Consider the following 14,240-nt stretch of genomic DNA (forward strand, 5'->3'; position numbering starts at 1 on the left):
CGACAATTTCCCCATTAATTTGAGCGAGGATGAAAGATTCGTGTTTGAGAATATTGATAGCGACGGACCAGAAAAAAAACGAAAGAAAAAAAAACGCGATTGCATTGGGACGGATTCAGGTGTTTTTAGACACATTTACCAGGATAATTCTGGGAAATCCCTTATCTTTCTATTGTGTTGCTAGTGTTTCAGTGAGTTTAATAGTACCTGATAGTCTTGAGGCCAGTGTCTGATGGAAGTCGACGGCAGCTGTATGGACGGCACAAGTTCAGCTGATCTCCGGTAAGTGGCGACTTTTTACCACAATTTTCTCACCAAAAACTGCTGGTTGACATTTGTTTGGGATCCATGTTCGCTTGACCGCTCTGATCCATAGGAAAGTTTCACCTCTAAGAATATTAAACAAGGAATCACCGTGTGTTTGTGTGGCTAAAGGCTAAAGCTTCCCAACTCCATCTTTCTACTGCGACTTCTCCAATATTAATTGAACAAATTGCAAAAGATTCAGCAACACAGATGTCCAAAATACTGTGTAATTATGCCGTTAAAGCAGACAACTTTTAACTGTGTGTGTGCGCAGTGTTAATATTTCCTTACAATCCGCGACGTCCCGCGTACACGTCATCATTCCGCGGTGTTTTCAAAAAGAAACTCCCGGGAAATTTAAAATTGCAATTTAGTAAACTAAAAAGGCCGTATTGGCATGTGTTGCAATGTTAATATATCATCATTGACATATAAACTATCAGACTGCGTGGTCGGTAGTAGTGGGTTTCAGTAGGCCTTTAAGTACCTTAGAGGTATAAAAGTATTTACCATTTATGCAAGAATGTGGGGTGGACCAGCGTCACTCAATGTGTTTTTAGCACCTGACAGATCTTAGTCTGACTGCAATGACCGGAGGCATGACCCCTACCCAAACCGTACCCCCAACAATCTGCACCTGCCCTCGTTTAAAGTTCCCCGCGGTGGTGAGAGACGTGTTGGCAGACGATCTGGAGGAAAAGTGCGATTCCAACATAAGGCGGTGGAGCGCAGGTGAAAGTAAAGCATCTGCAATGTGTTCCCTCTCGTGTGCTCTGAATATGACACGGCAATTGGAAACGTCCCAACTAGCCTGAAGTGTATATCTGTCTCACACTCAGCTGTCATCACCGCGTCTGCAGTGGCTGAACCTGGTCTGACAGGGGCGCTGTTGTTTCTTACTGGTCATGCACGGGACAGAATCATCACGAGAATGATCATTGCTGCTGCTTAAAAAATGCCAAAAAAGTGACTCTTTGTTCAACACATGTTTAGAAGAAGGAAAGTGAAACCAAATCCAGCAGACACAGATGACTGGTTTTATTTGTTTCACTTCTCACAATGTCTGACGTTCAGAGTTTGGCTCACGTGTCTCCTCTTCTTACTTGTCGTCCTGGTTGGGATCCATGGCAACTGTTGATAATAACGACAATAATGAGAGAGTGCTTCGTCCGCATTTTCCAATCCTGTTTCTATTGCGCTAAATTTATCTTTGCAATCCCATTTTAATAATAATAAACTTGTCATACACTTTATGGGTACACCTGCACAATTTAATAAGGCCAATACTGCCCGAGTAAGGTTTGCTTTCATGCTTTAATATTGGAGATGATAATGCTGTGATATTGTAGAACAGTGGTTCTGAACTTTTTTTTAATTCAAGTACCCCCTAATCAGAGCAAAGCATTTTTGGTTGAAAAAAAAGAGATAAAGAAGTAAAATACAGCACCATGTAATCAGTTTCTGATTCATGAAATTGTATAACAGTCCTAAGTATTGCTCATTTGTAGTGGTCTTTCTTGAACTATTTGGAAAGAAGATATAAAAATAACTTAAAACTTGGTGAAAAATAAACAAGTGATTAAATTATAAATAAAGATTTCTACACAAAGAAGTAATCATCAACTTAAAGTGCCCTCTTTGGGGATTGTAATAGAGATCCATCTGGATTCATGAACTTAATTCTAAACATTTCTCCACAAAAAATAAATCTTTAACATCAATATTAATGGAACATGTTCACAAAAAAATCTAGCTGTCAACACTAAATATTGCAATGTTGCATTTCTTTATGAACTTTTATTTGTATTTTGTTGAAGTATTGTTCAAAGGATTTTTGAATTGTTGCTATTTTTAGAATATATTTGAAAAATCTCACGTACCCCTTGGCATACCTTCAAGTACACCCAGGGGTACGCGTACCCCCATCTGAGGACCACTGTTGTAGATAATAATACTCACTGGTCAATGGTTTTTATTGAGAGGTGTTTCTAATTCATTGCTATGCTTATTGAGCTTAGTGAGAAGGAAAACATATTAAAAACAACACAAAGAAATCAACATATTGTTAATGACTACTGACCGTGCCATGCAAAATCTATAATAACACATCAAATTTGACATACTATAACATGAAATCCATAAAAATCAATCAATCAGTGTTTACTTATACAGCCATAATCTCGAGTGTCTCAAAGGGCTGCACATATATAGTACAGTATAATATGATGCACTGATTCTCAAACTGTGGTACGTGAAACACTCGTGGCACGCCAAAGAAACACTTGATTAAAGTACAGTGTTTTATTTTCATATTCAAACACAGTGTTACTGTTCAAACCGTGTGTATTGTTACATTGGCCAAAAAATTAAATATACTTTGCCTTGTTTTAATAAATACATAGGCCTACTACGTTACTGTATTTTATTGTTGGTCATTATGCACAGCCAAGTGTTTTTTGGCGTGATACTTGGTGATAAGAGTTCAAGAACCACTGTGTTTGAGTGTAATTAAAAAAAATAACACAATACTTAAAAAAAAAAAACTTTATTGGATTTGTTAAATTTTTTTTTAGATATAATTTTATATAAGACATAATATTTAACATGTAATATACAATGGGACGGTGTAGCTCGGTTGGTAAAGTGGCCGTGCCAGCAACTTGAGGGTTCCAGGTTTGATTCCCGCTTCCGCCATCCTAGTCACTGCTGTTGTGTCCTTGGGCAAGACACTTTACCCACCTGCTCCCACGCCACCCTCACTGGTTTAAATGTAACTTAGATATTGGGTTTCACTATGTAAAAGTGCGTTGAGTCACTAGAGAAAAGTGATGTATAAATATAATTCACACTTCACTTCACAATTTGCATAAAACTTAGTATAATATAATATTTATTCGATCAAATTTACAGTAATATATAAAAAAATAATGCAATACTCGAAAAAATCCAATAGACTTTCTTTTATTTTTATGATAGTTGATTGGAAAAAAATCCAATTAGAAAATAAAAATAAAAATTCACACTCTATATTAATAGTATATGCACAATAGAGGTCTACATAGATACTTTGGTGCAACATAGTCACACAAAAATATTTATTATACATAAATCAAATTATATTATTATTCAAGGAAATATTATATCATACTATAGAGTCAAACATTCTGATTATGGCAGAATTGTATTATACTGTACTGGTGTACCTAATGCAGTGTCTGTATTTCGCACGACAACAAGACATCTCTCTCTTACCTCGAATGTCCACCTTGCACTCCACCTCGTCCTTGCCCAGCTCATTGACAGCCACGCAGGTGTACTTGCCACCGTCGAAGGTGCTCGGCTTGCGAATGTTGAGGGTCAGCACCCCTTGGTTGTTCTGCATCAAGTACTTGGGGTCCTCGCTGATGATCATCTTGTTTTTCATCCACACAATCTTGGGCTGGAGAAACGACACACAAGGAAAAAATGCATTATAAGCCTTTCATAAGTGACGTAGAAGGAATGGCTGCGGTATCGAATGACTCCACAGGCCATGTTTTCATGATCAGGCGTACCTTAGGGAAGCCTCTGACAGCACAGCTGATGGCGGTGGTGTATCCCGCCACCGCACTTCTGTCCACCAGGGGCTGAGTGAACTTGGGCACACAGGACATGTCCTTCTCCTGGTATGGGGACACTTTCAACTCCAGACCTGTGGACGAAAGATTTGACCTTTGATCTCAACTATGACCACTAAGGCGCGGGGTTCAAAGTCAGCATCAGGCAGCTTTACCTAGCTTTGCATGCACTTTAAAGTTGCTAACGTCAGCTGTTTGTGTTAAACCTGCACGTATCATGCTTGGAAATATGACAAATACACTATATTGCCAAAACTATTTCACCACCCATCCAAATGATCAGAATCAGGTGTCTTAATCACTTGGCCCGGCCACAGGTGTATAAAATCAAGCATTTAGGCACGGAGACTGTTTCTACAAACATTTCTAAATTTACATAGCAACTGATGCTGTGGACAAACTTGGAAATGCCACAACAGCAGCTAAAGTAGATAGTACACCTTTCCAATTTGTCACGTTTCATGTGTCAGGTAAACCACACCAATAGAGGCCATATGAATCCTTTTCATTATGCGGCATCGGACATTTGGCTCAGCGCTTCAGGCTAACTGAAACTGCGATCAGCTATCAGCAGCTGTCTGGGCAAAGTGGAAATGAACTCTGTCGATTCAAGATGCATCTCATCTTTGACTTCAATAACACAGCGATGTGGAATAAAACGCAGGACACGCATTGCTAACAAGACGGAATGCTAACAACAAAGCGAACTATTGTAGCGTCGGACCAGTCTTCCTCTCAGGGAATAAAAGTCACTGGTCAATCCCAAGTTCTTTCGGATGACATCTATGTTGAGTCAGAAGGACCATCAAGACGGAATAGCAATATTACCACGTTTTACTAAAGATTTAGGAGACCAGCCTTACAATGCGTTAATAGCGACATCAAACAGTGGACTAAAAGTCAATCGGAAAGAGTCTGTTTATTTAGTATGAAATCAGCCCCCTCATGCCCAGAAAGAAACACAGCCTTATTGTTCTAAACTGATAAGGTAAAAAGGGAGTACAATATGCTCCCAATAAACATTCCAGCGCCTTCAAAGTAAGGCAAACAGTTTACCAGCGGACGTAAGATACAAACATAAAGTGTACACATAGGAAAATATTAGCTGCTTTAAACATAACTATTGATAAAGAAAAACTATTTAAAAATATCTCATTCTCGCGCTGTCTTAGCTGCAACTGTCAAGTTGACCAAGTTCTCACAAAACAATTTGCGCAAGTGGTTTAAGCTCGTGGACTCCCAGTTCTAACCAGTTCTAGAGGAGTTACCCAGGATGTTACGAAGTGTTTGCATGTCGTGGCCGTGCTGTAGTGGCCGGGTGAGTTCCATAGCAATGATACTTCTAGGATCCTTCAGGCTATCAGTGAGTACTGTGATTTACAGTAGAACACAGGCTACTATACAGGATGAAACAAGTGTAAAGGTGTGTCATTTCATGTTTAGAGGGTTCTAATGTAAAAAAAACCTATACATGCGCCCCCAACCCCACCCACCTCAACCGACGCACGGAACGTGGGGGTTGGGGGGTCGGGGGGGGGGGGGGGGGGGGGGGGGGGTTGGTGCTAGTGGGGTGTATAATATAGCCAAGCCAAGAGTCATGGATGCATGACATTCTGGGTCATTGTTACTTTGCATTTATAATGTGTTACAGAGCCGTTGTTCTCCCGAAATGTGTCTGACATTCTTGTTTGGTGTGGGTTCACAGAGTGTGGCGCATATTAGTAAGAGTGTTAAAGTCGGTTTTCTGTATGGCTGTTGAACAAGACCCCTGGTTTACACATAGTACGAGCCCAAAAAAACTCCTCCGCTGTTTTGAAAACGACGACAGGGGAAGCGTCATTCGTGACGTCACAAATTTGACCCCGCGGTAATAGTAAGCATGCGCTAATAATTTTGGGAAGCGAGTTTGACCCGGCAGTAATTCAAAGCATGCGCATATTACATTCAAGGAAATACGGTATTTAGAAGGTTGTAATTTGTTGTTTTATACTCTATGAAATCATTCGATTTATTAATAAATCCTACTTAGTGAAAATTCATTCATATCATGTCCAGTACAAATTAACTACGATAAACAAGGAGTTACTGTATTTTATGACTTTTACCGTGCTAGGAATAACACCCTGTCCAATTCCGAATCTTATTTCCTCAAACCTGTCTTGGCGATGACGGCTGTGTTCTTGCTCTGCCGAGGCTCCTCGCTCAGGCCGCACAGGTTCTCGCTGTAGACACGGAACATGTACTCGTTGCCCATGATGAGGTCGGAGGCCGTGCAGTGCGTCTGTCGGTTGTGTTCGTAAATGGTGAACCACTCCTGGAGAAAAGACCACATGGTCGATGTCCGGTTCACCGTTGGTAAAGCTTCCGCCTCACCTTTGTCTTCATGTCGGCCTTCTGGATGGTGTAGCCGGTGACCTCACAGTTGCCGTCGTCGGTGGGGGGTGCCCACTCCAGCGCGGCGTTAAAGCCCCACACGTCCGACACCCTCAAATTCAAAGGCGGTCCCGGCTTTTCTAATTGAACAGACACAACGTGATCAGCGATATTTTCCCCGGTGATTTTCCTTCAAAGTGCACTTACCCACGACTCTGAGCTGGAAACTGGCCCTGTCCTCCATGTTCTCTATCTTCAGAACCAGTTCGAACGTTCCAGAGTGCTCGCGTTCTGCCGAGCGGATGAAGAGGATGCTGTCCACGTTCGAGTTGCGGACATTGACCGTTTTAGGGTCAATGGGTTGGCCGTCCTTGAACCAGGTTGCAACGGGACGTGGTTTACCCTGTCAAACATTCATGATGTATTATTTACTATCCACAAGGTTTATGGATGACCCAAAAATGGTCTTTCTCTCTAACCTGGAAGGGGATGGTCAGGTTGATCTTCTCTCCCACTCTCCTGATGTACTTTGTCCTCAGCTCACGCGGCAGGCGGATTTTAGGATGCTCTACATTTGATTGACAGTCAATTAGCAATGTTGAACCACCACCCCACCCTAAACCCAAAGTCACCACCCCCCACACACACTTGGTATGTTTACAGGCAGTAAAAAAATAATATTGCTTGAATTTAGTTGAAACTAGCTTTTTTAAAACACATGTAAAAACTGAATTAGGTTTTGGACTAAGAATGGTATCAACATATTTATAACTGTCATTCTAAAATTGTGGTACCTCACAATAAAAATATTAATAACTTTTATTTATATTGCACTATTTATTTGCTACATATTAAAAGACATAAAACAAAAAAAATACAGACACATTGGATAAAAACGTCACACCATTTACAGATTGCAATTAGCTATAAACCTGCTCAGTGGCCTTGTGGTTAGAGGGTCTGCCCGGAAACTGGAAGGTCGTGAGTTCAAACCCCGGCCGAGTCATACCAAATACTATAAAAATGGCACCCGTTGCCTCCCTGCTTGGCACTTAACATCCATCCATCCGTTTTCTACCGCTTGTCCCTTTAGAGGTTGCGGGGGGTCGCTGGAGCCTATCTAAGCTGCATTCGGGCGGAAGGCGTCGTACACCCTGGACAAGTCGCCACCTCATCCCACCAAGGGTTGGAATCGGGAGTTAAATCACCAAAATAATTCCGGAGTGCGGGAATCTGCTGCTCACTGCTCCCCTCACCTCCAAGGGGGTGCACATGGGGATGGGTCAAATGCAGAGGATAATTTCACCACATCTAGTGTGTGTGAGAGACTATCCTTGGGTCTTCAACTTTAACTTTAACTTCAAACTGGCTCCATCTAGTGGTATGATAAAAAATATTTACTTAATTAAATATTCAAACACATTGTTACTGTTCAAACTGTGTGTAATGTCATAGTAAGCAAAAATGTTATGTATTCTTGTTAAATAATTATAATTATATCATTATTCACTTGAATATGATGATAAATCTGTCAAGTTTTCCTGTACTTCAGAAAGTAAAGTAGAGATTTGCTGTTTCACATAGAATTATCATCAATGGGTAGTATGAATCAAAATAATAAATATCTGTTGATATTATCATATTATTGTTATTGCATCTCCTGGGGGTAAGTCTCCCCCAGTCTTTAAAATCTAGTGACGCCTCTGTTTCTAACTTTAATCTAGGATCCTTGAGTGCGCCACTGTTATGGGCAATGAGATGCAGAAGTGAATCTTAATTATACATTTCTTCAATGCAGAAATAGATTTTTTTTTTCCATCATCTCATCTTTGTTCCAAAATTCTGTTGCTAAGTGTTACATTTTTCATAGGAACATGTAGGTATAGTCTTATACATTCTAACTTCGATTCAAGCAACCTTATTTTAGAACAGTGGTTCTTAACCAGGGTTCGATCGAACCCTAGGGGTTTGGTGAGTCGGACTCAGGGGTTCGGCGGAGGTCAAAACACACCCTACTCATTGTGTATGTAAAAACTTTTCCCCATCAGCGTATTACGGATACGGCTACAGCAGAAGTCACACTGATTTGCAGGTGTGTCATTTGTTGTGGGTTTATGCACTGTGTTGGTTTTGTTCGTTGAACAAGGTGATGTTCATGCACGGTCCATTTTGTGCACCAGTAAAAAAACATGCTCACACATTAGTACGAGGAACATATTCACCATTAATTAAGTTGCTTATTAGCATGCAAATGAGTAACATATTGGCTCTTAACTATTCACTATTAAGTACTTATTAAAGCCTTATTCAGTATGGCCTTATTATAACCCTAACCCTGGCCCTAACCCTAACCAAATAACTCTAAATTAACTATTTGATACTTAGAATGTTTCAAGTTTACAAGTTTCAAGTTTACAAGTTTATTCACAATACCATGTAACAATTACAATAGTGGTGAATACCATCATTTAAAGATGTTGGTACGTGAAAGGGTCCCCCAAAAAAGCTAGAAGAAGCTTTTGACAGGCTGTCCAATGGACAGTATATACATGGAAAGATTAAACATGGTAGCAAGCACAACAACAAAAAACAAAACAAAACAACATCAACAACGCTATTTGATAAACACAAGATAATACTACTAAAGCAAGCATACACATACATACATACATACATACATACATACATACATACATACATACATACATACATACATACATACATACATACATTCATTCAACCATGCAAAACCCAACAGTATCTACCCCACATGAGGCATTAAATATATGTGGTTAATAGGTAAGTTTTCAGTTTCTTTTTGAAGTTGAAGAATGGATATAGCATCTTGAGGCTCTCATTAAGCTGATTCCAAATCTTTGGACCCCTGCATACGATATTGTGAGCGGTACAAGCCAGTAAACTATGTTTACCTGTTATCAGATCTAAGTTACGAGTGTTGTGGGCATGCTGCGGATGGTAGATAGGAACCAAGGTACAGAGCCTAAGATTCAGCCTATAAATGACTTGATAGGTTAAACAAGCATTTTGATAAATATTGAACTCTGTCAGTCTCAAGAGATGATATTTATGAAATAGATGACGAGTGGGGGCATTAAACTTGGACCATGACAGGGCCCGTATGATTTTCCTTTGCATGGATTCTAATTTGTGAAGGTAGGTAGGAAAAGTGTTACACCAGATGATATTACAGTAGTTTAGATGTGGTTCAAAGAGAGTTTTGTGTAAGGTAAGTAGAGCACAAAGAGGAAGATAATGACGAAGGTGAGAGAACAGGCCAACATATTTGGATAATTTGTTTAACAGATGGCTAATGTGACATTTAAAATTGAAGTATTCGTCAATGATGACCCCCAGGAATTTTGTGGAGTATACACTCTGTATTTTCTGCCCATTGATGTTGATATAGCAGTGCTCTGTATTTGTCCGGTTTTTATTAGAACAAAATAGAATAACATGTGTTTTATTTACATTAAGTAAGAGCTTAATGTGTTCCCATAGTGTCCAAAAAACTCAAAATTAAGTCTTTGTTACTTAGAATATGTTCCTCAAAACAAAGTCTTACCAAAGACACATAACCTTGTCTTGAATTTGTCAAAAAATCCCATATGAAACTGGTGGGGTTCGGTACATTCAACAAGGTTAAGAACCACTGTTTTAGAAATTTTGAGCTATATAGATTTTTTTATAAAATGCTTTTATAATTTGCATTTTTAAATAGAAAAAAACTAATCTTTACAAAAGTGCTGGGGGCCTCGGTACAACAGTCCCACTTGGAGAGTGCTGTAGTACTGTGGCCAGTATTTGCTTGAAGAACCTGGTAACTACAATAAAAATACCCACACAGACGTATCGTGATCACTCACCCGTGATCTCACGCACAGTGACAGGCTGCGCCATGACAGCCGGAGGACTGCGCCCTGCAATGTTCACCGCCACCACCCGGAAGTTGATCTTCTCCCCAACAGGAAGTCCGCGCACCACATAGCTCTGCTTTTCGCACAAGTCAGTATTGGCCACCACCCACTCCGTGTCTGCAAATATTAAGAAATGAATGCAACAACAACAAAAAAACACATTTGAGGTTTCATCTATCTTTTATGGACCTCCTTCTTTGCAGTATTCGATCACATAGCCGTCCAGGCCGCCGGCTCCTATCCTCTCCGGCGCGAGCCACTTCAGGTGGCACGTGGTGTCCGTCACGTCGTGCACCATCAGGCGTGTCGGCTCACTTGTCGGGGCTGACGGTCACAGAAAGAAGCGAAACGAAAAAAAAAAAACAAAAAAAAACGCTGGTGAGTGGCAGGGGACGGAAGAGCTTGGTTTGACAGGAAGTGAGACGGCCATGACGCCTACCGATAGGCATGAAGGGTTTGGAGGTGGGACTTGGCGGGGACAAGCCGATGCTGTTGACGGCAAACACCCTCATCTCGTAGAGAACACCTTCAATCATTCTCTTGGCCTCGTACGTGGTTGATTCGTACACGTCGAAGTTAAGCTTCGTCCACCTGGAGGAACCTTTCTTCTTTCTCTCCATGAGGTAACCTGATGGAGTAAAAGCCTTTAGAACAAATGTAACGTATTTAGAAGGGAAACTGAGATTTTTGGGGGGGAATTTTCGCCTTCCACAATCCCACACACGTCTTTTCTTTTGCTATTCATTCTAAATAGTGAAAAACTGCTTGTACAAGGCAGCTTAAAATTCATGTAAGACAGGGGTCGGCAACCTTTACCAATCAAAGAGCCCTTTTTACCCGTTTCACAAAATAAAGACAAAAATTGGAGCCACAAAACTTGAAATTTATAATGAAATAACACTGCATACAGAGTTTTTTTTTTGCTTTGTGCTATGTATAAACCAGGGGCCTCAGACACGCGGCCCGCAATTAAACATGAATATTTGATGTTAGCGCGGCCAGTGAGTTTTATATGAATGCCCTTTATTAGAATCACGTATACGAATCCTCCTGATTTGTCCCGGAGACTCACAGGTAACATAGGGATTATTCTCTCGGAGGTCTGCTGCGTAACACCCAAACAACAATAACAAGGGCGTGCTATGATGGCACTGCCTTTAGTGTCCTCTACAACTTGTAGAAACAGCTTGCCAGTCAAGTCACATGTTGTATGTGGCTTCTGCAGACGCATGTAGGTGACTGCAAGGCGTACTTGTTCAACAGCCATACAGGTCACCCTGAGGGTGCCTGTTTGAACAACTTTAACACTGTTACTAATATGCGCCACACTGTGAACCCACACCAAACAAGAATGACTGATACATTTTGGGAGAACATCTGCACTGTAACACAACATAAAAACAACAGAACAAATACCCAGAATCCCATGCAACCCTAACTCTTCCGGACTACATTATTCACCCCAGCTACCACCAAACTCCGCCCCCCCCAGCCCTGACCACCTCAACCGACGCAGATCTCGACTACACGTAACAGAGGACATTATGAGTATGCCACCACGGTCCGCACTCATTGTTGCTGTCCGAGGGAAAATCGGGGTATATTTACCCCAGTCAATTTTTGGGAAAGGCACTGAAGTTAGAAACCTCCCTGAAAAACTGTGGTGGTCAGCAAGTGTACATCTGAGCCACACCAGAGTGATCAAAAAGCCGCATGCGGCTCCGGATCCGCGGGTTGCCGAGCCCTGATGTAACAGGATCCATCTACTCCACTTATAAAGCGCTGCATAGAAACATCCTAAACCCGCCAACAACACTTCATTATTGCTATTGTAAGAGCTAACAACGAGGAACTACTTTTATGGCGTAGTGACACACAGCCTTGCTCACACTACTCTTCCAACCACTAGCTTAATCTGCTTATTGTGTTGGGTGTGACACGCCACTACATTAAAAAAACACACTCCACCTACTTGATAGTGTATGGCTCTTAACTTGGCTCTCAACAAATGGAATGCAGCAAAAGATCACAGCAACATCACTAGGAAGTATTTTTTATCTGAATTTGCCCAACTCAAGGAGAGCCCAAGTGCTGAAAGATACAACCATCCCATCATTTGGCATCCCGGTGAAAGCGGACATTGTGAGTCATTGTTTTTAATATGTACTAGTTGCTACGCACTCTGTGAAATCAAAATACTGTCAATATTACATGTAATCATAATGTGCCTGTTACTACAATGCAAATTATTTGCCATTTGCCAAGATTAAAAAAAATGAATTCTGGAAATGTCCCTAGTTTTAAGAGCTATTTACTTGTTTTTAGTCAGTGACTACATCATAATCTTAATTTTAGCATGAAAAATAATATTGATAAATAAAATATTGCGTTTATTGTAGTTTAAAAATGTTAAAATTGAGATAATAACTTCCCCGCATAGAAAATCTTGATTTTGCAACATCCCAAGGTTGCTTGATTATAAGAATTCCAATGGTTGTTTTCAGAATAAAACACTTATTTAAATCTCAAATATGTCATGATCTGTTGCCCGGGTCATGTAAGTTTAGTTTGGTATTTCCTTAGTTCTTGTTTATTTCGATTTCAGCGCCCTTGTTTGTTTTCTTAGTTGCCATTGGAGATGATTTTTGTCACCTGCCTCTGATTAGTGGTCGGTACGTTCACCTGCTCCTTGTCACTAATCAGAGAGCTATTTATTCCTGTCGCCCGACACACTCTGTGTGGCAATCTCGCCCTCTTCATGCAACAGCTTGCCTTTTAGTTTCTTCTTCATGTCACTATCCTTTGCTTGTTCCTCTGGTAAGCTTTTCCGCAGTTTCCCATGCCATTTTCCCTTGCTTATTGAGAATAAATAAGCATCTTTTCTGCCGGAAATGACCACCGCCACCATACTACCCAGACATAACAAAAGTCTTGTTATAGATATAAAAAGCTAAATTTATAATGTCTTATCAAGTAAAATTAACTAGCTGCAGGACAGATCATTTGACTAAAATTTAATATTTTTTTTCTTAAAGTCTAGTCTTTGGTCCTTATATTTTGTCAGCTCTTTTTTGCAGTGTAAATATATACTTAGAGCATGTATATAAAATGGTGTTGTAGGTTTATGAATGTTTGTTAGAGGGCGGCATAGAACATATCCCTTTTAAAGTTAAAGTTATAGTCACAAACACACCAGGTGCGGAGAAATTACCCTCTGCATTTGACCCATTCCCTTGTCACCCTTGTCGGGAAGTGAGGGGAGCAGTGAGCAGCAGCCGTGACTGCACTCAGGAATAATTTTGGTGATTTAACACCCAATTCCAACCCTTGATGCTGAGTGCCAAGCAGGGAGGTAAGGCATACTTGCCAACCCTCCCGGATTTTCCGGGAGACTCCCGAAATTCAGCGCCCCTCCCGAAAACCTCCCGGAACAAATTTTCTCCCGAAAATCTCCCGAAATTCAGACGGAGCTGGAGGCCACGCCCACTCCAGCTCCATGAGAACCTGACTCAAAGTTGTGACCCTCTTAAACAGGACAATACTGCCATCTACTGTACATAGAATAGAATGTCTGTTCTGAAGCCCACAGTAAAGAGACGTAACTTCATCACGTCGCCTGGTTATTGACTCCAACCCAATATATTACACCGTCGACGAGCAAAATGAAGAAATACACTTGCAAGTTCCAGAACGATTGGAAACAAGAATTTCAGTTTATTCAGGAGAGTTCGAAAGGGAAGGGGTATGTTGCCTGTAAATTTTGTAGAACAGACGTCTCCATTGAACACGGTGAACGGGTATACTCAGCCATGAACGGTCAGTCTGCAAAGCACAACGCGTCCGCAGCGCAGCATCGTTCACAACCCAGTATTATGGCCCACCTCGCAAAATGGAGACCCGATGGTGTATCTTATGCTGAGACAAATATGGCTATGCTGATAGCTGAAAGCAACATCCCGTTCTCATTTGCGGATTTCTACAACAAATCCGTGAAGAATGTTCTTGGATT

At 40.9% G+C, this 14,240-nt stretch overlaps 1 protein-coding gene across 1 annotated transcript in view; it reads right to left on the reverse strand.

Moving 5' to 3' along the window:
• Positions 1 to 1,320: 1,320 nt before the first annotated feature.
• Positions 1,321 to 14,240, reverse strand: part of mybpc2b (myosin binding protein Cb) — a 69,855-nt gene continuing 56,935 nt past the window's right edge. The window contains 10 exon segments of the mRNA XM_061909341.1: positions 1,321 to 1,437; positions 3,559 to 3,745; positions 3,861 to 3,997; positions 6,078 to 6,237; positions 6,297 to 6,436; positions 6,504 to 6,699; positions 6,776 to 6,864; positions 10,181 to 10,348; positions 10,421 to 10,555; positions 10,671 to 10,859. Coding sequence (XP_061765325.1) covers positions 1,406 to 1,437; positions 3,559 to 3,745; positions 3,861 to 3,997; positions 6,078 to 6,237; positions 6,297 to 6,436; positions 6,504 to 6,699; positions 6,776 to 6,864; positions 10,181 to 10,348; positions 10,421 to 10,555; positions 10,671 to 10,859 — 1,433 coding nt within the window. The 3' untranslated portion in view covers positions 1,321 to 1,405.

The sequence above is a fragment of the Nerophis ophidion genome, linkage group LG08 (assembly GCF_033978795.1).
Source record: "Nerophis ophidion isolate RoL-2023_Sa linkage group LG08, RoL_Noph_v1.0, whole genome shotgun sequence".
NCBI lineage: Eukaryota > Metazoa > Chordata > Actinopteri > Syngnathiformes > Syngnathidae > Nerophis > Nerophis ophidion.